Source organism: Barbus barbus (genome assembly GCF_936440315.1).
Source record: "Barbus barbus genome assembly, chromosome: 11".
In the NCBI taxonomy this organism is placed as follows: domain Eukaryota; kingdom Metazoa; phylum Chordata; class Actinopteri; order Cypriniformes; family Cyprinidae; genus Barbus; species Barbus barbus.
This window is the reverse complement of record NC_136739.1, coordinates 28,170,625-28,196,977: the sequence shown is the minus strand read 5'-3', so window position 1 is coordinate 28,196,977 and position 26,353 is coordinate 28,170,625. Positions and strand designations below refer to the sequence as shown.

Here is a 26,353-nt window from a genome sequence, read left to right as displayed (position 1 = left end):
TCTTCCTCTTACACCCTCACAAAGATCAATATTTAGCCAATAAAATTTTCAAGCTGTGCAATGATACAAATTTGAAAATTCCCTGGCATTTCTTGAGCGTGGGAACCTCTATTAATGTGAATTTACCTCCTGTTTCTCAGCCCATATCAGCTGGTGAATAATTCCCTCTATTAATCCAGATGAAGGTGAAACACCCAGCATGCATGAAACAGAGGCATGAATCTCGATGTGCTTAAGATCTCAGCGAGCGTAGAAGACTTCAGGGCTTCCCTGGACAACTACAACTTTAGAGGGAGACCGACTCCCAGCCGAACATCATAAGCAGATCCCAGTGTTTTTGAGTGTGTCTGTGCTACTGGTTACTGATTCATTATTAATAAGAGCACTATGTATCTGATAACTCTGCCAGACTTGATCAGAAGCAGAATAATTAAAGAGAAATAATATTTGTTGGTTCAAGCATGCACCTAGTTTGATGATTGAAGTTGAATTCCAAGTTAGTACACCAGCTGAGGAAGAAGTTTTGGAAGAAGTTCTCCAGCACTGCTGTCCTGAAAGTACCTTACCAAACTTCACAGGGTCTTGTGGGAGACTGCGGAGGACTGCTAAACCTGACAGCAGCAGCAGCGTAGCCTGCTCAGTTTCTGCCTGCGTGAGAAATAAAAAGCAAACAGACTTTGTGCGTGGCAGCTACTAGATCTGTAACAAGATCGAGTGTCAACAGCACTGATCACAGGAAATTTACTTTGAGTTGTTGTTTTACAGTGTACAGGGACATTTCAATGCCACAAACACACACTCCGTTACAAAACTTCCACTGCTCTCCAGATGGCATAAATGGTGCCTTTATAGGGTACTTAAAAGGGAGAAAAGTCACCTCAGTCATTTTGAAAGGGTTGTTCCAAACAGAAGAACATGTTCAAATACAGTACCCTGTAAAAACCTGTTTTTTACAAAGTTATTGTAGCATGTTTTACAAGAAAATACTACTGTCTTTCTACTTTCCTAGAAATAATTTTGTGATTGCTGTCTATTAAATAGCAAACTAATTAATTTTCATCATGAGCATAGATTTAAAGCATTACATTTATATTACATTTAATTCAGTGTGTTACTTGCGATTTCTTTATAATTATTTGTGAACGATACTAACAATTCCTGAGTGAAAATGGTTTCACAGTAAATCCTACAGAAAAAACAAAAAAGCTTAAAATGTGAATTTTGATTGATTTACCAAAAGTACTCCTTTGGAAGTGTTTACAGAGTTTTTTTCACTGAATAATAGTGAGCTGTCCATTTACACCACACATCACAATTTATCAAACACCAATACTTTGTATTTATATAATACCTATAATTGAGTAAAATCTTAGTTACTGTTGGAAATGTGACTCGCCTTATTTTTTAAATGTGATTTAAGGAATAAATATATATACTCAAACTTACAGTGTGCTGCCTTCAAAAAGAACTTGTTTTAGAATCAATTTATAAATGCATTAAAGAACTCATTCTAGTTCAACCTAATTAAAAATGGACTAGTTTACATAAGACACACTTTAATGCTTAGATTATCAAGTTGCTAGCTTAAAACAAGCCAAACTCCACTGAAATCAATGTTGAGTCGGGTCTCCCATGACAGCAAGGCAGCTCAGTAGGTTTTGGAACAGAGCCACAGAGATATATAACAATAATTCATCTAGTTTTCTGTGAAGAACACACACTTTGAATAAATCAAAAGTAAGGAGAAAAAAAATGACACCAATATGCAAAGGTAAACTAAGATCTTTTTTATTCCTTTCTCTCTTTTTTTTTTTTTTTTTTTTGCTTATGTATATATAGATCTATTTTTTGTTCCTTTTTCTACATACAAGTCCTTATGTCGTCATGCTGGGTGCAGCTTCGGTGAAGTAGCTCATGCAGGTGACCCATGTGGATATTACGAAGGACAGGCAAAAGACGGGGTGGACCGAGATCGCGTTGAGACCGAGCTGGACCACCGCCGGACTCCACTGTACAGTCACCAAATCGCAAGACGTTTAGAAACAGGCTGACCAGGACCAGGAGGACGAAAGTCAGGACTCTTCGCTAAGACACGGCTCAGATCCCCAAAAGGAAAAATCATAAACAGGAAAAAATCGTGACATCATCAATTGGCATCTCATGCCATCAAAATCCCCTGTAACAGACGAAAAGACGACAGCCGAAGAGAAGGTGAAGACGAAATTAGGATGATGCAAAAGAAAGGACTTTTTTTTTTTTTTTTTTAAAGGGAAAAATCCCAAAAGTCTCCTGTCCTTGGAAAGTGTCACTAGCAGGAAGAGCTACTTTTTGCTGAGCCACATTTATGTAGAACCGACTGTGCTCATTAATTTCAGTCTGAAATCGTTTCCATTAGAGCAAAAGGGAGTCAAAGTCTACAGTCATTAATCATTACAGTACTGCAGATCCCCATACACTCATACAGGTCCGTCAGAAATACATTACAGCACTCTGCAAGAACACGGCCACCCTGGCATTTAGAGTAAAGACCTTAAAAACAAAATGCATGTTGTTTTTGAGTGAAAAATTAAAATTAGTAATACATATGCAAGGAGTCTACTGTAACGGCATAGGAGTGGGTCACAATATATTTACAGCAGTACATCCACTGTGTACCAGTATACTGAGAATAATGAAAAGCGCGTCACAAATCCAGTCCTGACTGATCCAACTCAAATGCACACAAACAAAAATACATTAGTGAGTGAACGAACAAAACTTAAACAAGGCAAAACTGTAAAATGCTGAACAATCTTTGCACCAATAACCTTCTTGTCTTTTAAAAAATAGTCTCCGTTGGTTTAAATGCTTCGAAAAGAAAAATAAATTGACATCTTTAGTGAAGATTCCACAGCAATCTCTCAGTCTTGTTGCCATGATGTCTCTGCAGAATGCCAACTGGGCTCAGCAGCAGGTGCACAAACAAACACACACGAACGAACGGATGGACAGACAAACACGCATACTGCTGGTTTCTTTAAAAGGTTTCAAATCAACAACAATCCCGCTGGAGAAACCTGATGCCACTGTGGGGAAAATGGAATGACTGGTGAGGATGAAGCAGGTCTGATTTCATGGAAGTTTCAGGCTCTGCCAACATCGGTACTTTGAACCATTTGAAGATTTAAAGAAATAGTTGACCTTTCTAAAATCACCATTCCAATCTGTATGCTGTATGCTTTTCCTATTAAAGCTTTTGAGCTCTAAATCTTTTTTTTATATAATATTTTGTTTTGGCGTTGTTGCCTTTATTATGATAGGACAGTTTAGATCTGACAGGAAGTGAAATGGAATTGGGAAAGGTCCGCGAGCCGGGATTCGAACTCGGGACATGCTGCTTACCAGGCTATTGGCATCAATGCTTTTGTACAATCTTAATGCAACTGTTCATTGGTCACCATGGTGCAAAAGCCCAAAAAAGGACCATAAACCCACTAAATAACATTTAAAGCAGTCAATATTCGATGTACAAGACTTTATTGATTGTAAACCTTTCCTTCTGCTGTAGCTCTCAGATGGTATTTTACATATAGTACAATACCGTTCAAAAGTTTGGGGTCAGTACAATTTAAAAAAAAATAAATGCATTGCATTTGAATTGCATTGAATTGCTCAAAAGTGATATTAAAGACATTTACATTGTTAAAATATTTTTCAACATTGACAATTCTTAGAAATGATTTACTAGCAACAAATCAGCATATTAGAAGGATTTCCAAAGGATCGTGTGACACTAAAGACTGGAGTAATGATGCTGAAAATTCAGCTTTGACATCACAGGAATATATCACATTTTAGAATATATGAAAATAGATATGTTATTTTAAATTGTAATAATTTCACAATTGTTCTTTTTTTTTTTATCCAAACCTTTGAACAAAACTGTACTGCATATTCAACACTGTAATTCTAGTGAATAATTCCTTACATTTCAGTCAATTTCTCACACAAAAGCTTCCCAAGATCTAACATATAATGCTCAAGTCATATAGAGTAATGTTATGCTGGTTTTACTGTGATGTTTTGTCGTTTTTGAGCTCGACTTACAGCATACAGGTTTGAGGGCGAGTAAATCACAGAATTTTCAGTTCTGGGTCAACTACTCCTTTAAATACTAATGCAGCCTTGTATCTTTCGTTTTTAAGTGTAACATTATGACTGAAATGTTAAAAATCCCACCAGGAGTTTATATTATACAGCAACACTCCTGGAATCTGAAAACCACCAAAGCCCAAGTTTAAAAATGAATGATCGGTATAGAAATACTTCTGCTTCTCAGCTCTCAATAACCTTACCAGTCAAACATGCTGCACTGGATAAGTCATAAATCAAAGAGCGCCTGAGCTCCTGGCTCAGACCTTCCTACAGCACAAGTCTGCAGAGGGGAAACCTCACGCTCAAGGACACAGCTGAATTCAGTCTTACAGAAGTGTCTCTGTGGAGGAATGTAGGCATTCAGGTCTATGCAGGAAATAAAAAAATCCTCAAACAAGTCGCAAGGATAAAGTGAAAGTCAGAGTCGCCTCTGCAAACCCTCGCTTCTGCATGCAGAGATGGCTTTTGTCAATAATAAACGTGCATTTTACAGACCATTCTGCCATCTTCAAAAACTCCCACAATGCCCTGCTCTCAAACCTGCAGTGACTAAATGCAGCATGAATGTTGAAGGAAGAGCTCATCCAGAAATAGACTCACCTACATGTCGTTTCAAATGGATCATGATTCCAGGTTTGGTCTTTTCCTTATGCAAAGCTTTAGATGATTTGGAAGTCTTGGAACGACATGAGGGTGAATTTAAATATTTGGATGAACTATTCCTTTAACACAGGTGTATCTTTATCACATTAGCAGATCATGTTCACTGGGAAATCTGCTGTTTGTTTTGAGTGATCCAAAGGACTCCATGCAGCTTCAAGTCAATACAAATGTAGACACCTAAAAAGTAGGGCTTCTAAAATGGTCCATTATAGGCCAGTAAAGTATTGAACCCAGAATAAAGGGCTTTCTTTGAGCCTTTTGTAATTCGCACATGCATTTAAGACCTCTGAGAAATTTCAGCAGCCACGACACATCGTTTAATAACGGCAATGCACTTTGGATGCATCCACAAGAATACTCCATTTTCCAATTCAAATCACCGTTTGGGAATACAGCTTACGTAAGAACCATATGCAAAAATTCAAGTTTCCCTCCGAGGTCAAATTAAAATCTGAAATCTATTTTACTAGAAAGACGGTGTACGCTAATTCTACACTAAAGTCCTGACAAAATAAGTTTGTCTATCTAAAGGGACCATGCGGTATAGTTATGATCTGTGTGACAGAATTTCTTCCCCTTCTAAAATCCGGAGGGAACGGAATAAAAAATATAAATATGCTTATGTTTTGCATATCAAGGAGAACCATGCTCAAAAAGGTGAGCCAGCATTTGGGTAGGCTGGACCAGGAAATGCTTCAGACCCGTGTGCACAGCGGTGTGGTCCACCTGAAGCCACGTAACGCGGACGTTTACGGCATCAAGGTTTTTTCAGAACCCTCTCTCACAAAAAAACATTTTTCCAGTTACTAATGACATTACGTCCTGTTATCTGCTGAAGGCTAATGCCGTTAACTTCAAAACAAACATACGTTAGATGAAAATCTGATTCTACATTACAAATTAAAAAGGCAGAGTCATGATTCACACAAAGAGAGCAAATTGACAGACACTAAAGGGCTCTTGGTTTGTCTGAGAACAAACAGCATCACACACACACACACACACACATCCCCACACATCAAGTGAAGTATTAACAGCTGGTTGTTGTCATGTCCTGGTCTTTTTATGTTCCCTCTTCAAGAGTTCAGCGAGAACTGGTCCTGTTCTATGGGTTTTTTCACCCAGGCGCCCAGACCCGCTTTGTGAAAGGCCTTGATGAGCGTTTGCTTGGCCGTATGGTACTCCACCGCTGCTTGTTTGGCTTCATGGTACGAGCTAGGCTTGGGCACTTTGATTCGCAGAGTTGATGAAAGCTGCAGATAAAAAAAAAAACTTTTTTCACTATTTTGTAATATAATAATACAAATTAAGCAACATGTAAACTGTAATAGTTAACAATACTGCATGCTTCACACTTTAAAGGTTGTAAGTATAAAATATGATACAATTCTTGCAATTAACAAATCATTAACTATGACTTTTGCCATAAACTCTATTAAAATAAATAATTTTCTGCTTATTAATAGTTAGTCAGATAGTTGCTAAGTTGAGGTATTGGGTAGGATTAGGGATATAGAATATGATCATGAAGAATATGTGCTTTATAAGTGCTAATAAACAGCCAATATGTTAATAATAGCAATTCCAAAGCAATTTTTATAATGCAATTCATGTCAAGCACACAAAAGTGCACAATTTTGTTATATGAGCTTAAATTTATTTGCATTTTCCACACGCTGATAGTTTCAGCATTGCTTTAAAAAATTGTTTAAGTTTACAGTTTCAGATTCTTCTTGATTCATGTTCTGTTCTGAATATTGTTAAATTTAAAGGATTTGTTATGGAGCGAGGGGAACTAATATACATTTTTAGCATTTATGTTTGCAAATGTTGTATATTTTTTGTAAACTTTATTGACATTATTCTTAATGTGGTAAGGAAATGCAATGCACCCAATGCAATTTTTTCTTGTGTGTGTTTTGTTCAGTCAACAATGCAATTTTCTGGAAAATATTTTATACACACACACACACACACACGTTGTGTGTGTGTGTGGGACTCTCCATAGGCGTAATGGTTTTTATACTGAACAAACTGTGTGTGCTATTGCCCTACACCAACCCTACACCTAAACTTAGCCCTCACAGGAGACTTTGTGCATTTTTAGATTTTCAAAAAAAACACCATTTAGTATGTAGTTTAAGCGTTTTGAATTACGGGACATAGGCAGTGTCCTCATAAACCACCTTCATATTGTAATACCTCTGTCATACCCATGTCATTATACAAATTTGTGTCCTCATAAACCACATAAACATGCACACACACACACACACACACAGACACAGTATTTATACACCCACACACAATAAATAGTGTTCTGATTCTGATTGCTTCCATTGTCCTCATTTTTAAGTCGCTTTGGATAAAAGCGTCTGCTAAATGACTAAATGTAAATGTATGTACATCCACCCACCCAAACACACACACACACACCCACAAATACAAATAATATCTTTACTTCTTTACTTTACTTAAGCTAAGTCTTGTAGTAAGGTTGAAAGTGAATCTGTGACAGCGGTACCTTAGAGTGTAGTCGTACCCAGCGGCTGTATAGGGCATGCTTACAGAGACGTGAGGGTCTGCCCATGTCATCCTTGCCTGTGGTAGCGTTAATGACTTCTAGAGCCTGATCTCTCACCGTCCAGTTCACACTGAAGTTAGGAGCCTTTCCTGGCTGCCGGGCCTCAACGTTACTGATTCCTGCAAACACACAAACACACCAATCATAGTAGAAAACCACACTCAGAAACAGCCTTGGTGCGTTTTCTTTTCTGTATGAATAAAACATCCATCGTCCCCCTTTTTATGCAGATGACTTGATATAAAGATATTTCTTGAACAAATAAGAAGAAATTAGTTTCAAGGCTTCTGTTTTTAATGAAAGAACACAGATAAAACAATGTGCTCAAGGTTGTTTATTCAGTAGATGTGTAAAGCTTTAGGATTCCCACACTTTGCCACCAAAGAATGTCCATGACCTTTTCAGCCATTCATTACATTTTTTATTAAAAAAATCTACAGAGATTGCTGGAGTGGCTTTCCACTTTGATGTCAGGTAAGTATTTTGAATTGATAAATTGAAAAGATCATACTTATGAGTGTAAATGTGTCTCCGATAAGACCCTCAACAGAAAGTCTGATGACTTCTGCTGCTTTTTAAAGTCTTGCACAAGAACTCAAAAAGAGCACAGACAAATGCAACAGAACAGACTAATCCGAAAAATAAATCAGAAAGCTGCAACTACTGAATTTACATTGACTAAATAATTACTTGGAAAAACCTAAAGCAATGGAAACGATCTGAAAAACATGAAGGCTGCATGCTATTACTTTAATCTTTTATTGAGTCATATTTATATTCTTAATAAGTTTAAATGAATATGAAAATCTATTAAATAATATACTATTATGTAATATTTCAAGAAGCATAACTGGCTCATTGCACTATGCATTACCTCTTTACCTGCAGACCAAGACGACAAGAACAAAAAGAGTTGACAAATGCAGAAAGGTCGTTCTTTGAGCTTGGGTCGAGTATGCTATGCCTCAACCTCCCACGACACATCATCAAATGAAGATTTTCAGCAGTGAGCCATTAAAAGCTAGTTCTGCTGGGAATCTGATGTAACCCAGTGCAAAAGCAGTGTTGGGTGTTTCTCTTGAGGCACAAAGAAAGAAAGGATATGTACTCAATTCATCATATATACTTCTCCAAAAGCAGCCGATGTCTCCCTAGAGACATTTTGAAACTCAAGCAAGTTTTTAATCAGGAACCGGTGTCCACTTAAACCAAGTGCTGGATATAAACTACATAAAAGTAGTCATGCTACTAACTTAAACAACATTTTTCAGTAGCATAACAATAGTTCAGGTTTTTGAAAAAACACTCAAGTCACCTTTATATATATTGCTACATTTATATACAATACAGATTGTTTCAAAGCAGCTTTACAATGATGAACAGGGAAAAAAACAATCAATGCAAACATCATCAAATATGAGACTAATTCAAATTCTGCTGTAACGAAGCTCTAATAGTGTAGTTTTTTCCAGTAAGAAGCTACTGTTTGCACATTTATTGGACAGAAAAAAGTTAAGGAAAAGAAACATGCTCTCTTTAACCGTCCTTTCTTCTGAATTTAGAGAGGGAAAATCTGATTCATCTAGAGCTCATACAATTTTTTCTATTTTGTAATATATATATATACTATTTAAGCAGCTTTTTGTTTTTACTGGAGTTAGGTTTTCGCTAGGCAAGCTACTAGAAGTTTTTCTAACAACTTAATAATACGCTTATTACTCCGTAATTTTATCCATCAGGCCGCATAATTGATGAATTTTGCTACATTGACCATTATTGATTGAACTGAATCAACACTGAATGGAGTTTAACTGAATAATTACAGTATTTGCCTTTGTCTCATATTTGTTGATGTTTGCATCACTGATTTGGTTACTTTCCTGTTTATTATAGTGTATCTGCTTTGAAACAATATGTATTGTATAAAGCGCTATATAATGAAGATTACTTGACCAAAAAAGCAGCTTGACTGTTGTTTAACCACTTTAAATTTTGAGCATTTCCCAACCCTGCTATAGGCTGTGTGGGATTATTTTCCAGATTCCTCTTTATAATAAAGAAAAAGCATGTGAGAGAATAAGAGAAATCATCAGGGGAATCTGGGATTTCAGGCACAGTATGAATTACTAAAACAGGCCGGCGGTGGAGAGCAGGCAGATCTAAATTCCAATAATTCATCAAACCACGAGGAAATTGGAAGGCAAGTGGGGGAAACTGTCCGTCAAGTAATGGTAATACAATTTGACATGGGTGCCATTTTCAATGATTTGGGAGTGGAAATGCGAGCCGGTGTGATGTTGTCTTACCGCTGAGCAGGGGGCGGTTGAGGGAGAATTGCTGGGGCAGGTCTTCGATGTCAGCGATCCGCTGATACATGGCTCTGGAGAGATGATCAGCGTGATACAGGCTGCCCAGGATGATGCTGGAGAAGTAGATGGGCTCAGTGAAGTAGCTCATCAGAGAGCCCTGGATGCCCACCACGTTCCACCTGCAGGAACAAACACACACACATCACATTAGTGTCCAGATTTTATATTGGGCAGCAAGCGGCAACCTTACACAGACTGTTACACAGACTAACAATAATCAGCATTGTCATATATTAATATTGCTATAAACTACATAGACCAGTACTGTATGCAGATAAAGTCAGAAGGAAAATGTTAGATTGGACATGCAACAATAAAAGTTATGAGAAGTAAAATTGATAAGCCTATTTACTTTGCAAAGTTATTATTTGAATCATGTTTAATTATAATTGATTTACTTATTATTGAATTCAATCATAATATAAATATACATTTTAGAATTTTTTATATGCATTTATTTTCCTCTGCTGTACGCATCCCCATCAAAACAGACCTGCAACCAATTTCTATCACAATTCATTATAATTAGTTTAATTATTCTTACATATTATAATTTAATTATTTATAACTTTATTATTGGCATTTTGCAATGATTTCCCCCTGCTGAACGCAACCCCGCCAGAACAGACCAGTTGCCCATTTTTATTATATTATTATAGTTCATTAAATTATTATTACATTTATTTATAATTATTCGATTATTTTATTAATCGCCATTTTGCAGTTTTTCCCCACTTGTTGTATGCAGTCCCATCAAAACAGACCTGTGACCCATTTTTATCGTAATTAATAATTACTAAAACTAATTATAATTTCAGAACTTTTTTAAATTGGCATTTCACATTATTTCTCCCCCTTCTGTACGCAAACACAACAGAGGACCTTTATCATAATTAAATACAATTATTACATTTGGTTATAATGCAATATTACAGTTTTATTATTGACATTTTGCATCGTTTCCCCCCCTGCTTTCACAACAGACTTGTGAAAAACTTGTTTCACAAATTTTATTTAATTATATAATGATTATAATTAATATTAAATTGAAATATAAATGTACCCTTTTTAAACAACCCCATCAAAACAGACTTGCAACCCATTTTTGGGTCCCGGCCCACCACTAGATTGACTCGTTGACTCGTCTTTACAAGGGTACATCTATTTTTTGATTTAGTTTGTTCCTAGCCTGAAGTATTTTCAGCAGTTTAACATAATGAAACACCTCCGGGACTCCTAATCTCATTCCATCTAAAACACTGTAAAAATGAACATGTACAGGTAAGATGGGACATAAGACAATCAGGAGCTACAAGAATCCAAAACACAACAGCAGAAAAGCAATCTGGCCAGAAGCCCAGATGTAAATGATTTTCAAATGATATATAAAAAGGCAACAGAGGAAGAATTGTTCAATTAGTGCAGTTCTTCCAAAGCACCTCATTTACGTCTTCACAGGTCCCAGACTCACCCACTGGGTCTCCTTCCTTAGCCGAACACAATCAAAAGGCCTAATCAAGCCCAGATCTGCTCCCCAAAACAACACCTGCTGTATGCAGCTGAGAAAAACCCAGACTCAAGTGATTGGAGTCGTTCTCGTCTGACCAATCAACAGCCTCAGATGCCAAAGAGACACAGTCCAACTTTTGCTACCGTTAATAAGACAACTATGTTAGCTAAGCACTTCCCTCCTCTAGCCAGAACACTACAGCTTATTCAGAGTTACTGCTGGCGTTTATCAAGTCTACTTGCTAAACTAGGCAGAGGTGTACTGACAGTAACCCAACAAATCATCATCACCATGTTTAATTCATCCCTAAAAGCATTCATTGCATTAATTTGAGTTCTGCAGAAGCCAGCAAATCAAATAGGAACTGAAGTGTTTGTGAGTTTTTGAGTGCAATATGCGGCCAGTGAATGGACTTCGGGTGGTCCTCTGAGACTAGCCTTGTACAAGAACACTTGATCCTGGCAGTAAGAGGAAAATAAAAAGCCACACATTAAGTTAAAAAACCAGGGGAACAGTTAATAATTCAGACTAATGATACATAATATTCAGCAGAGATGCATTAAATTAATCAAAAGTGACAAAAGATTTTTCTAGGTATTCTCTAAAGAATCATGTGACACTGAAGACTGAAATAATTGCTGCTGAAAAGCCATCACAGAAAAAAAAAATATATATATAAAATATATTATTATATATTATTAAACAGCACTAGTAAATAGGTTATGCATTTATTTATTTTTTTGCATTTAATTCTGCTGTAAGTTTATGCAAAATAATAATGTGACCACAAAGATGGTTTAAACCCAGATAAGATTCCACTGTTTCACTGAAATAAACAACATGTATTGGAGCTACTTTTATTCTTCTCATTATTTCAGACATGAGTGGCTCAGCAGCTCCCATGAAAAATTCACAGGAACACCCTCCACCTGCTGTGTCCCGGTTTGAGACCTACATCTGGTCATGTTACTAACAGAGCAGGTACAGGTCCTGACGGATGAGACACAGAGTTCTATCAACACACATGCTCATTCATCTCAGCAGATGGGCTGCTTTTCCTTGAGAGTGAGCTGTGAACATCACTTCTGCTGTATACTGTCCCTGAGCAACACATAAACCAGCCCAGCCCTGACTAAACACCGCTTTCCTAGGAAAACCAGAGCAATAAACTGAATCTGATAGAAAACAGACACTGAAAACATGAAACGCTCACTGTCTATTTCTCATCATAGATACTAATACATTCAGAATATATGCATTAAAGGGACAGTTCACCCAAAAATGAAAATTCTAGTTTTTTATTTTTACATACAATGGAAGTCAATGGCTGTATTTTTTATTTTATTTTACCAAAATTACTGAAAATATATTTTGTGTTCATCAGAAGAACTCATACATTTACATTCATAATTTTTATTAATATTTTGAATCAATTTTTGTTGTATTATTTTAGTAGTTTATATAAATAATTTTATTTTTTTCAGTTAATATTTATTTAGTTTCAAGTAATGAAATTGGTTTCAGTTTTAGTTTCAATCACCTGGTATATTAAGGAGGTAAACCCTAATATTTTTAAATTTTTCTTTAAGAAACAAACATGATTTTCAGTGAATAGTAACCTAAATTTCAGTCTGTTCCTCAAACAAAGCTATTGTATGACTGCTGAAGACTCAGAAGAGTCATGTATTCTTTTATTGTAGTCTTATGTCATGCATGGAGACTAAACAGTCTTGACGATCACAATCCCCATCCTCTCATCTCTCATCCATATCCTTTAGAATTACAAAGAAAAAAAAAAAAAATATATATATATATATATATATATATATATATATATGGAAAGAGAAAAGACCACACTGAATTTTAGGTGAGATGATTTCTTACATATTGCTTTTGCAAAGCAATTTTGCACTTTTATTTTTGGATTAAAAACAAAACAAAACAAAATGAGAAAAAGTAGTTGTATATTTTCAACAGGGGGGCCCAAACAAATAAATAAATAAACACAATTTAACAAAAAATAAATAGATAATAAATAGAGACTGTGGGATGAGGATGATATATGTAAGTATTGAGCGACAGTGAAAAGTGTGCGTACGGAGGAGGTTTTTCTCTTTTCTCTCATCAGCATAGACAGGACCTGTGCTCTCCGGTCACAGCTGTCTCTGACACGTCCTTATCTGTCCGATCACAGCTGCCGGGCGGCAGAGGAAGACACAGCGCCACACTGACCCCACAGGAGAAATGAATGCTCCCTCCTACACTCTTAATACGCTCTTCTTTATTTAACTAGGGTTATAGTAATGTTGAACCATGCACTTCTTTCCCTGTCAATTATGAAGCCCAGTAAAAGCCAATGAGCAATTAAATTCACAAAGCCCTTGTTCTCTTCCCAGCGGTGACAGGTACAGCGTCTACCTAGTGCAGAGAGATTAACCAGAAGGTTCTGGTCTAATGCTTTTGCTGAGCTGTCCGCTATTCTAATGAAGAGGGCTGACAATAGCTCCGCTCCAAAAGTAAGGAAGCTGCTTAACTAGACAGCATTTTTTGAAGTAAAGATAGGAAGAACATTATGGTCATTATGGCCAAACTGTAAACGTAGCATTACAACCGCAGAAGACAGTGTGACTAAGAGAAATGGAATATATTTTAATGTCTTTAAATAGCAACAAGTAGCATAGTTAAATCTAAATTTGATTTAAAAAAATAACACATTTTGTCATTTTTTATATGCGTATTAGCAAATAATATCATTAAATAACATGCTTATAGAAATCAGCTCAGGACTCAAATGAAAAAATTGCCAAGATTAAATATATTTTATGTATATTTTTCATTTAATGCTTAATTACTGTTTTCCTAAAAATGCAAATATATATATATATATATAGTATATATAAGTGCTGTCAAATGATTAATCGCATCCAAAATAAAAGTTTTTGTTTACAGAATAAATGTGTATACTGTGTATATTTATTATGTATATATAAATACAAATGCACATGCATGTTTATATTTAAGAAAAATGTTATGTTTACATATTAAATATTTATATATAATATAAATTACATTAATATAAATATATACATGTAAATACACATATATTTTTAAATTGTAATAATTTTATTACACTATTTATATAATTTTTTTTAAAAATCTATATACAATTTACAACAAACTAATGCAATAACTGTAATTTTTAAAATAATTAGCTATAAAGTAACAGATATAAACCTCAAACAGTTTTTCTTAAAAAAACAAATTGACATTAGGTATAAAACATCCTTAAAACGGAGCTGTGATCCTTTTAGTGTTGTTGCTGACAAAGAGCAATCAAATACATTTATATTTATGCACTTCCACTTCATTCAAGGTTCACGTTAATATATCTGTTCACATTTATACTTCAGTATTTTATTAGTTAGGATGTCTATGTAGATATGTATGTGTGTATACATGCTACCAATCTACCTCGCGATTTTGTCACTGCATGACATCGTAAGCAGCCGCTCGCCCTGCAGGACTCCGTCCCACGTCTGTATGGTGTTACTAGAGCGCACCGGGATGGTTCCCTCTCCAGACTCGATCTTGGTCCTCAGCTGGCCCCTTGCCTTCCTGTTTGGGTGTCTGTCTCCCTGGTCTGAAGAGAACAGAAAAAACAGATGAATTAGACATTTAAAAAGAATGGGTGGCTCTTATAGGCAATGTTTCTAAAATGTTTAATCTACTTCAACAAACCAATAATTGATTTAATCAACCTATAACACTAACATAAAGAACAGTAATTGTGTTTTTTTTTTGCTTCAACTTCTTAATAATTGTATGACATACAAAGCCAAGCAAAATGATTTAAATACAACACTCAAGAGCGGAATTAATCAGACCACAAGGGGAGTTGACAAAGCCAGCTAATTAAAAACACTGAAATTATAATGAAATGCGACCTGTTCATAAGAGGACCCATCCTGATCTTAATTGAAAACAACTATTCAGTTTTGATCATTAATTTCAAACAAGTGTTTGAGTAAAATACCATCCTCATCCACCCCCTGCTAGATCCTGTGTACAGAACTGAACAGTTTGGTTTATTGAAGACTCAGTCTCACCCTCTACACCCGCCTCGTGAGGAGAGAAGATCCGGGCGTCTCCGCAGGGCGATGTGCTGATGTAAAGATGAAACTGGACGCTGTCTTTCAGCTGGAAGCCACGCTTGTCACACTGCGTGAATATGGACTTTTGGTGCTCCTCTTTAGCGTTACTAAATTTAGAGACAAACAGCAGAATTCTTCCCAATTCTAGTCATGTACGGATACAAAACTGTACAACCATAATTATTTTGACACATTGTGACTGCAATTTGAACTTCAACAAGACAAACATTTAAAGGTGGGCTCTGTATATTTACTAAATATCTCATACACTGGTTTTTGAAACCTAGTCCACTTGAATTGCATACAAACATGTTATATGAAACAACAACAATAATAAAATCATAATAATAATAGTTTGTGTTTAAACGTTTGTTTACACATAATAATGTGTGTACTGTGTATATTTATATGTATAAATGAACAAACTTTTAGTGTGTAAACAAACTTTTATTTTGGATGTGATTAATTACGCCCATAATCACATATTTTTATAAAAATACACACACATGCATGTATATATTTAAGAAAAATATTTTATGTTTTTATATTAAATATATTTATATATAAAATAAATTATATGTAAATAAATATATACATGTAAATATTTTCTAAATATATACTGTATGTGTATGTATTTCTATATACATAATAAATATAATAAATTTAATTATTTAATTATAATAATAAATATACACAGCACACACACATATATTATGTAAACCAAAACTTTTATTTTGGATGCGATTAATTTTGAAAGCACAAACAAACAAAAACAAACAAACAAACAAACAAACATATACATACATATATATATATACATATATATATATATATACACATATACATATATACATATACATATACATATATATATAAACAAACTGCAAAAGGCTATATCATGTCCAAATGCTGAGGGTGTGCATATATATATTTTGTTGTTTGTGTGTGTGTGTATATATTTTATTGTATTTTGTTGTTTATTATTACCTGCCCTAGATTATTTTAAATATATTTCCATTTAAATTAAATTCAAATCACAGCAATTGGTGGTTTAATAAATTGAAAAAGGCCATATCGTGATTCTTCTATTAAATGTGCATCTCAATTTAAAACAGTACACAATAACACAAAATATTAAATTAAAAACTGTTTATGAGTTTAATTTCCCTTTCTGCTCGGCTAAACATTCATCATGCTGTGGTGACATATGAGACATACAAAGACACGCAGGACAGTAAACACAGCGTCTCACCTTAAGAAGTGCTCCAGCTGCATGTAGAGATACCGGATCAGAGATCGGCGAGCGATGATTTCAGCGTGACAGTCGTTGAGCGCCAGGCCACGGTCGCTCATATACTCGCCGTTTATACACTTGGTTCCCGTGGAGACGCAGATGACCTGAGCATCCTTGACATCGGTGCCTGAGTTAAAAGCAAGAGGAAACATACACTAAAATCACAAAACATGAAAACTGTCTAGAAATATCTACACTCAAGATTCAGGATCGGATTTCATTAGTGATTCTTTTAGTTATTTTAATAGTAAAAGCATTCTTCATTTAAAGTACATAAAATAAGTCGCATCGGTTCAGTCAGTGAGTGATTCGTTAGGCTGATTCGAATGGATTACTAATGAGTCTTTTTGACTGATTCACTGTCTCGGGGCCATTGGGCGGGAGAATGGTTTTATTTTTAAAACATTCTTCAATTTTTAAATGGAAAAATCGTATACAGAACTCTACCTGTTGTCATGACAACCCCAGCCAGAACTTTCCGTCGTGCATGTGGAGATGTGAAGTTGTCAGTGAGCTCGCTGAATTTGTCCACTACCAGACGAGAAACGGCATCTGCAAGGACCTGGTAAAGAACATACAGATGTCAGACTTCACACAGACTGTAATGCTAACATCAGTACATCCATGACTCTGCTATAGGCAGGCATGGCGTATTCAGAACAGTACACGACTCATGGGTATAGAAAGACATTTCTGTCACAGATAAAACATTACAAAGGTAATTGTGACGTTTTCTCTCACAATTCTGCCTTTGTCTCGCATTTCAGAAAAAATAAGTCTGAAATTGCGTCAAATAAACGTGAAATTCAGAGGAAAAAAAGACTTCTTTCTTGGAGTTTTGGGGTTATATCTCACAGTTCTGTTTTTTGTTTTGTTTATGCCACGGAATAAAAACATAAAATTGTAAGATATAAACTTTTTTCTGTGAAGAAACGTTTGAATTGTGAGAACAAATCAAGATTTGTGAGTGCAAAATTTATTAACTCGCAATTCTGAGTTTGTATCTTGCAATTCTGAGTAAAACAAAACCCAAAAAACTGAGATACAAACTCATAAATTATGCAGTCTCACAAATACAGTTTCTCTTTTTTCCATCCCATGGCAGAATCAAGCGTGCATATTATTCAAATAAAATCAAATAAAAAAAAGTATCCTCTTTTTTTATCCCCTATCCCCTTCAACAAACTTAATTGAGTATGTAATATCCACTTACCAATCAATTAACGATGGATAAAATCATGAATATGCAATTCCACAAAGAAAAAGTTCAAGTTTAATACCGAGTTTCAATAAAATGTACTGATTTTTAATGGAAATTCACTGAAAATTTCAAAGAACCTGTTCGTCTATGGGTGACTGTAAAGCAAAATTTACCGCAGACCTCAGATTCACCTTCTGCTGCTGCAATATAATATTAATATTTCATCGAAACCCTTCAGGCACCTCTGTGATTCCTTTCCGCTAACAGTGCCCTCCACTTCACATTCCTTAAACTCCCTGTTAATATGCTGGAAAATGATTATGCCAGGGAAAAATCAATGGCCGAATGGGCAAGAATTAGAGACATTAGTCTAACATTACTTCCCAAATACTTCAGAGTCGATCGGTCGGAGACGGCTAATGGGAGTTTTAAGCGGAGTGTACTCTCGATATATAATCAGGAGACAGTGAAGTCTCCCACCGAACAGAAGGCTGCGTTTTAATTTCATGATAAAACACACTAGCTTCCACCATCTTCTTTATTTGCTTTCATTTCCTATTAGCGCCTGGGGACAGATGACAGGAATTCACTGGCCAACTAGACACTGACAGATTTCACAGGAGAGCAGCCTAGAAAACCAAGAAAGTGGATAAAGGAGGCTAGCGCAGCAACAAAAAAAAACAAATTCAAGAAAGATAACATACATTCTGTTAACAACAGCATAAGTCATTTTATAGAATTTGTTACATACATTTTATGTGAATAACACTTAGTAAGTTTATATTTTTATATAGTCTAATCATTACATATTTATTATGGTAATAATTAAATAATACAATAAAAATTGCATATATAATTTATCATTTTCAGTGGCAATTTTCTAAGTAAAGGTATATATAAAAATATTATAAATATTAGATAATGATATTATTAGCTAATATGTGCCAAAAATATAATTATTAAATACACACACATACACATCAAAATAACAATAATAATATAATATTATATATAATAAATATTATGATTTGACTTCTATATAGTCCAGTGTTTAAACAGTTATTATTTATGTTAGTAACATTACGCTAATAAAGTAAAATAAAAATAAATTTACAAAAATGTACACAATTTTATAATTATACAATTATTATATTATTAGTATTATTACATTATTATCTAATTTGTTGTTCGCATAATAGGTACCATATTTTCATAATACAATGTATATTTCTTATATAATTCAATTATTAAATATAATTATTAATTACTGCCATTTTACGTATGTGTATATATATATATATATATATATATATATATATATATATATATATATATATATATATTATAGAATTTATTAAATATTAAATTATTAAAGGTTATTAAAATGTGGCATTATCTGTTACAAAAACTAACAGTGACAAAACATTACTTTGATATATAATTACAGTACTCAATACAATATATACACAATATATATATTTGACACTGTCACTCCAATATCATTCAACCTTTGATTGTGGACGTGGGGTCAGTCCGTATCGCCACACAAGAGCAGGAAAAACATGCCTGAAACGATCAGTCGTCCCGTGACGAGAGTCTATTTAACCTCTTGCCATCTGGTTAAAACAAATACACCTCTCCACCTCGGGTCTTGTATTGACAGCATGTTAAATATGTGGCTATCAGATTAGGGATGGATAATGGGGTTTTGCATTCATGGTGCTGTATCTGTCACGCAGACAGACAGCCCAAGAGCCATCTGCATCAGAGACAAAACATGCCGCTGACAGGACTGCTCTTTAGTGGACAGGTAGTGGGCAGACTCAAACAAAATGTTCTTATTTTGACACGGTTCAGAGGAAGATGTTAATTAAGATTGGGTCGCTTCCAGGCCTGGCCTTATCTCAAAAGCAGGATTAACAGAGAGGATTTTAGAAATGTGTAAATAGACGTCTTCTCACACAAACGCCAGTCGTTGGTCACTTCGGCTCACTGTGTTGTTTCACTGGCAGGAGTGAGCAATATATTGAATATGCATGACATATATCCAATGCTTTGCTTGTGACATGACATTAAGCAACACCATAATGATTTTAACATTTTTATTTGGCCACTAAAATTTCCTGAAGATAAGTTTCAAGGTCCTTCTTTGTCTAAAAATTTGCATGTACAAAAATGTAAAAAAGATTAAAGTCAGTAGGAGTTGGTAAATTTGATTCATCTAATAAATCGGTTCAGGCCAATTAAGTGAATCAATTTAGAATTTCCAAAAATCACTCAAAAATGATCAGTCTCAACATGAAAGTTTTTATATGTACAAAAAAATGTATGTAGATAAATTAGCTACTATGTGCAGATATGTTGATATGAAATATATAAAAGAAGAATATCATCAAATGGTATAAACATATGAAGAAAAGTTAAGCTATATCACTCAATCCATCCCAATATTTTAACAGAGCTCATCTTCATTTCCATTAGGCTTTGTTCCTAATGAAGACGGCCATTTGTGCCGGTTTTGCGCATCACGTTATAAAGGCTTAGATGATGATCTCTGATAAACTTATACGGATCAGAAACTTCAATTAAATACTATGAGATGAGAAGGACCGATTTCTTATATTCGTCAGATTGTTACAGATCAGATACAATCAGACTTTATAGGCCAGTCTGGTGTGTGTGTGCTAAAGGAAGCCGCAGTACGAGTTTTTAAAGGTTTAAATGAGGTTCAACGTTAAAGTTTGAATTTGTGAAAAATCCTCTAACTTTTATTAACTACAACTGTAATCCAGTCTTCTACAACATTTCTTTACCAGTTGAGGCCCTGCATATCTCTAGAGTACAAATGAACTATTTACTGCTGCATAGCTGTTAATAATTAAACAACCTAGGGCTGGGCGATATGGCTGAAAACTGTATCACGATATCAGTGTTTCATATCGGTCGATATCGATAATTATTGATATTTTTTTTAAGGTGGTACATCAAGTTCGTGGTATTACCAGTCTTGGCGGGGACGACGGTCTTGCATAATTTGCAGACGACATTTGGTCTGACTACGGTCAGACTTATAATATCCAAAAACTGCCATACTGGGAGCTGACTTTCTCTTTTATTTACAATTTCCTCGCTCGCTGCGGCACTCATTTTCTGCTTATGAAGAGGAATCCAGCAGACCAGCCAATAGGGTCTGGCTGCAGACGTGCGTGCGCATTTTTTTTTTTTTTTTTGCGCGTGCGCACTTAGACACGAGACAACGATATGGCGCAACCAAACTGATACTGTTACATGATTGGCTGTTAGCGTGTCACTCCCTACGTTGCTAGGTTACCAGAGAGCGAGTGCCTTTGTTAATGCAACCAAACTTGCTTCGCAGCCTTTGTTTTCTTCCGACAAAGAATAAAAAATATTGAACGTTTTATCGAACACATTTTTTATTGATATCGTTCACGTGTCTATCGCGATACATATCGTTATCATTTTATCGCCCAGGCCTAAAATAACCTTTCAAAAACTTGGTGAATAAACCAAAAGGTTAAAGGCCATTTAAGATGCATGGGAATTGATGTGTCCATGTTGTGTTACATCTAGATGTTTTAATGCTAAACTCCAACTATTTGGCTTTCGCATTGCGTCTCAATGGTTAACTTCATAGTTCATCTCATGGTTTTTGAACATGCTCTGTGTGAATGCACCCTTAAGGGCATAGTTCACCTAAAAATGACAATTCTGCCATCATTTACTCACACTCCATAAGAATTTGGTTAAACTTCAAACACAATCGAGATATATTATACCTCCACTAAAAGTCCAGGTAACCAAAACTTAAAAAAAAATTATCCACTAACCTTGTTAAAAGTATTTGTCAGATTATTATAATATCTTTTTTCATTTGTTATTTTTCATTAAAATAGGTTGTCTATATTTAGAAGATTGTTTTTAACACACAAAAGAGTGACTATCAGGTCAACACACAGAAGTATTGAAGAAATTCTACATTGATTTTAAACTGGATCAGGATCGGTATCTGCCGATATCTGCCGATTTTCTGTATCGGATCGGTTCTGAAAAAATGGTATTGTTACATCCCTAGAACAAACCTCATTGATTATTTGTTTCTATTTAAACAAAAGCCTAAATAAATCATATAAACTCTTGGATAAACCATTGCCTTTGGACAAAATATAAGTCCATAATCCATAATAACGCTTCCTCCAGTGAAAATGCCCATCTCCTGTTGTCCTCTCACAACAAAATCAACCACCATTTTTATTTAGAACTGTTTTGGACTGTTTTCACTTGTGCTTGATCTGTGTATATTTCTCTCCTGATTCAGTTGAGATGACTTTTTTACTGGAGAAGGTAATATTATGGAGAGAGCAACAGTTTGAAGTTTAAAACGTCTTAATGATGCGTTTGTTTATTATAAGCATGCAGCTTTTCAATTCACAAGTATTAAAAGTGGGTAATGAAACGTTCATATTTTGGTTTTGGGAGTCCCCAACAACAGGCTGACATGCATGCAAGGTCAAAAAACACATTCAATGTCTTATAATATGCATTTATTTTTACCCTACTTGCTCAACAACTCCCAAAGGATTCACTCAATGATTCATTTTTCCAAACCCCTCCTTTGCGTGACGCTAATCTGCTGTGACTGGTCTCATTTTCATTTCATCATGCCTGTAATGGCTGATAAAGCAGCGTTTGTGAGCTCAGTGCTGCTTTGTGTACAGTGTTACCGGGGAATCAACAATTTTTATCGCTCCAAAGCGGCACCTAGTGGCAAAGAATGAATTTGCATTTTCATTCAGACCAACACGAAAATACCAACAATTGGGCGGGCAATATGCTAATGTTTCACGTTGACGTCAACATGAAACGGCTTGGGATTCGTTTTAAAAACGACTCGTTTCAATGATTCCGAGTCCACTCTTTCTTTTGAGAGATAACTTTATACAAGGTGCACTTTCAGATTTAAAACTTTGCAGGATGTTTTCATTCACTTAGAGCGGTGTTACACATGAAAGGTAATTTTCAAAAATCCATAATAGGGGCACTTTAATTGATGGACTGGAGTTGTTTCCATTCTGTTACCATGAAGAAACAAACTCATCTGGTGGCTTGAGGGTGAGTACATTTTCATTTTGGGTGAACTATTTCTTTATTAAACTATTTGGGAGTTTTGATTACTTGGAATTTCAATGAAGGAACAGTAAATGACCACAGATTTTTCATTTTTGGGTGAACTATACATCAGTCATTATGTGTCGCCCGGTTTTCTGGCCGGTATGAAAGACTTTGTAGAGTCTGAGGTGTAGATCTCTTACCTGCGGCAGGTGCAGCTGCAGCCCCTCTCTCGGGATGGGTTGGCGGGACGGGGTCTGGTCCAGTTGCATGTTGAAGAGAGCAGACAGAGCCGCTTGGGCAGCCCGGGCTTTAGCGAGTTTCTTATTTCGACCCGAGCCCTCAAACGTCTGCGAGTCCACGGTCACTGACATCACAAAGTTCTTAGCGTGGCTCTCCCCGCTCTCCGACACGAACTCGTATTTGAGGCCCGGCCGCAGCTCGTTGAGGATCATGACGGGGTTTTTGCCATTGGTCGAGGAGGAGAAGGAGGAGGGCGGCGGCAGCGGCGCCTGCACGAGGCTGTTCGTACCTGGCGCCTGGGGCACGGGATACTCTCCCAGAGGTTTTAAGGAGCCGTTGCCGTTGGAGCCCAGAAAAAACGTTTCCTCAGACGGTGCCGGCGTCTCAAAACCGTTGAAGAGCATGTCAGGGAAGTCAGCCTGGTCGGAGGTGAAATCTGTGTTAACTGTGAGCGTACGGCCCATGGCCAGGTGCGCCTCGGATGCGTTTGGGAACTGCACGAAAGAGCGCAGCGCCTTCTCGGCAGCGTTCAGCTTGGCCTTTTTCTTCGTAGGCCCTGAGCCCTCGAACAACTGACCGTTAACCTCAACGGTCATGACGAAGACCGGCGCATGGACCGGGCCAGTCTGTGAGAGTAGCTTGTACTGTAGACCCGGTTTGATCTCGTTCAGCTGCATTAGGGCGTTCTTGGGCAGAACCGGCCCTGGAGTTTTCTTACGTTTCTTGGCTCTGAATTTGGAGTGCGCGTGGCCATTGTTGCCCTCCTCCAGGGGCCGCTTGCGACCCCCTCCTGCACTACCATTGGGGAGCTGCTCCACCAGGCCAGCTCCCTCCTTAGAAGAGACGTTGTCCAGGTTGCGATTTTCCTTTACGTCGGTGCTGCATGAACCTGCGGTGCCCAGAAAGAGTAACTTACAACGCCTTCGTTGCAGGATCTTGTAAATGTAAAATTTATAGATTCCTTTATCTTTCTTTGTAACCGAACAAGTGATGTGTGTTCCTTTTGTTGTGTGTGCCGAGGGACTCTAGCATGACACATTTTTAGACTAATCTTGTGAAAAATCATTATGAGAGAAATTTCAGAAAAAAAAAAAAAAGATTAATTAACAATTAAGGAAGACCATGAGGTATAAAATCTAAATGATCACAATCATCAGTTTAATTTAAAGTACAGTTTCAGTTTTGCAGGCAATGGCCTGTGCAGAGTCAATCAATCATCTCGTTGGAGATAAAATATGTCTTAATGGAGAACAAAAGCAAAGCTTTAAAAAGATTAATAACGACTTAAATGAGTCTCGTTTTGAGGGATGACGAATGCTCTTTTCCAGGTCCCTTCATATAAGTGGTTATGAAAATACCAATAAAACTGGGTGAACAACAAAAAAAGGTCAATATTTGTAATGCTTTTAGAGTGTTTTTTGTGAATATTTCTTTATCAACCAACCAAGCATCATATTTTAACCCAAAAATCAAAAGAAAGAATAAGTAATTGTAAATAAATGAATAAATACTGCAGTCAGTTACTTTAAAATACTAATAAAATACTAAAATACTAAAACAAACAAGCAAGCCTACATAAAATTATTAGGTTTGGCACTTTGTGTGGAAGAAATTGTATATTTATGTAAAACTGCTTTACACTCCTAAAGATTTCAATAAGGTTTTAGAAATCAAATTAAACGCTGTAACATTGTTAAAAATATAAATTTATAAAAAATAAAGCAACATTAAATTGCATGCATTAATGTGTTAACTGACAGTAAAAAAACAACAAAACAAAACACAAAAAAGCTGGCCTTAAAATTACGTATGGTTCATTAATATTGTGTTATTTTTGATTTTGGGGTGAAACAGAACCCTTACAATTGTTTTGCATTAATAAGCAGACGAAACACACATCATCATGTCCTGTTGACAAAGCGGATGGAACTTTGGCTAAATTTTCATTTATAACATCCTTCAGCAAAAGCTCGCTAGGTTACTGCTTTCAGTGCTCTGGTAGAGAGAGAATAGCATCCGTGAACAGTAGGGGAACAGAGTAAGAGTTCTCTGCAAACAGTAGGAACAACAGGGTGGATAAGGGAGTGGGTGCAAGGCAGGAGGAGAAATAAAATGAAGATATCTGAGAAGAGAGAAAGCCGTGTGAGATAAAACACAGGGGGAGCAAGAAAGAGAACGTGGAGGAGAAAGAACAAAAAAGAGATACAAAAGAAGAGTGAAATATACAAAACAGTCTGGAGCAGAATCTGAAAAATCAAAGCCCTTCTTATGCATGTGAATGCACATATCCATGTTACACACACACACACACACTTGTACTCTTCAGCTTGTGTAATCAATTTGACCTTGTGATCAATTCTGGCCTAAATAATGAAAAACACTCTTGCAAAAACAACAGCTTTGTTCCAAAACCTAGTGAGCTGCTTACTTAGATGGCATTTTAAAGCATCATAAGCCACCCAAAAGGTACTGTGTGCATATTCAGTCTCATAACTGATTGTGACAAACTCCATCCAATACTCTACAATAATTAATTCTGTAACAGAAAGTGATAAAAACACACACAATCTAATTACAAATGGACTATCTTACACAGTATTTGTGTTTGCTTTGTATTTTTATGGGTATGCGATTAATGTCAAATCATTTCAGTCAAATCTGTGCTTTGTGTGAGGATCACTACTTGTATGATGCTCCCTATCTAGAATCTTACTAAAGTGAGAGTCAATTTCAATTAAGAAGCAGACAGCAAGACAGGTCGCTTTAGAATAAAGCCAATGTTACACTGAAACAAAGAAACCCTAAAAGATTCATGCAATGCAACTTAACTTTAACAGCCCTTTAACAAAACAGAATATTAGAGTATGTTTTACAAGAAAATACAACTTTAGCCTTTCTACTTTAAAATATTCATGTTTAATTCAATGTGTTACTTGCTGATTCTTTGTAATTATTTGTGAAATTTACTAGCAATTTCTCAGTAAAAAATTGCATCTAATGCAATTTGTTCAATACATGTAAAAGCAAACACAACAGGATCTTTCCCCTACACACATGAACTTTAAAAGCACAAGTAC

General features: G+C 35.9%; 1 protein-coding gene across 1 annotated transcript in view; it reads right to left on the bottom strand.

The window, feature by feature from the left end:
* Positions 1-1,822: 1,822 nt before the first annotated feature.
* Positions 1,823-26,353, bottom strand: part of LOC306876848 (double-stranded RNA-specific editase 1-like) — a 173,236-nt gene continuing 148,705 nt past the window's right edge. Inside the window, exons 5-12 of the mRNA XM_079428278.1 lie at positions 23,237-24,165; positions 17,153-17,267; positions 16,664-16,832; positions 15,367-15,518; positions 14,732-14,900; positions 9,688-9,869; positions 7,322-7,500; positions 1,823-6,050 (exon numbers count right to left, since the gene is read on the bottom strand). Coding sequence (XP_079284404.1) covers positions 5,874-6,050; positions 7,322-7,500; positions 9,688-9,869; positions 14,732-14,900; positions 15,367-15,518; positions 16,664-16,832; positions 17,153-17,267; positions 23,237-24,165 — 2,072 coding nt within the window. The 3' untranslated portion in view covers positions 1,823-5,873. The remainder of the gene's footprint in view (positions 6,051-7,321; positions 7,501-9,687; positions 9,870-14,731; positions 14,901-15,366; positions 15,519-16,663; positions 16,833-17,152; positions 17,268-23,236; positions 24,166-26,353) is intronic.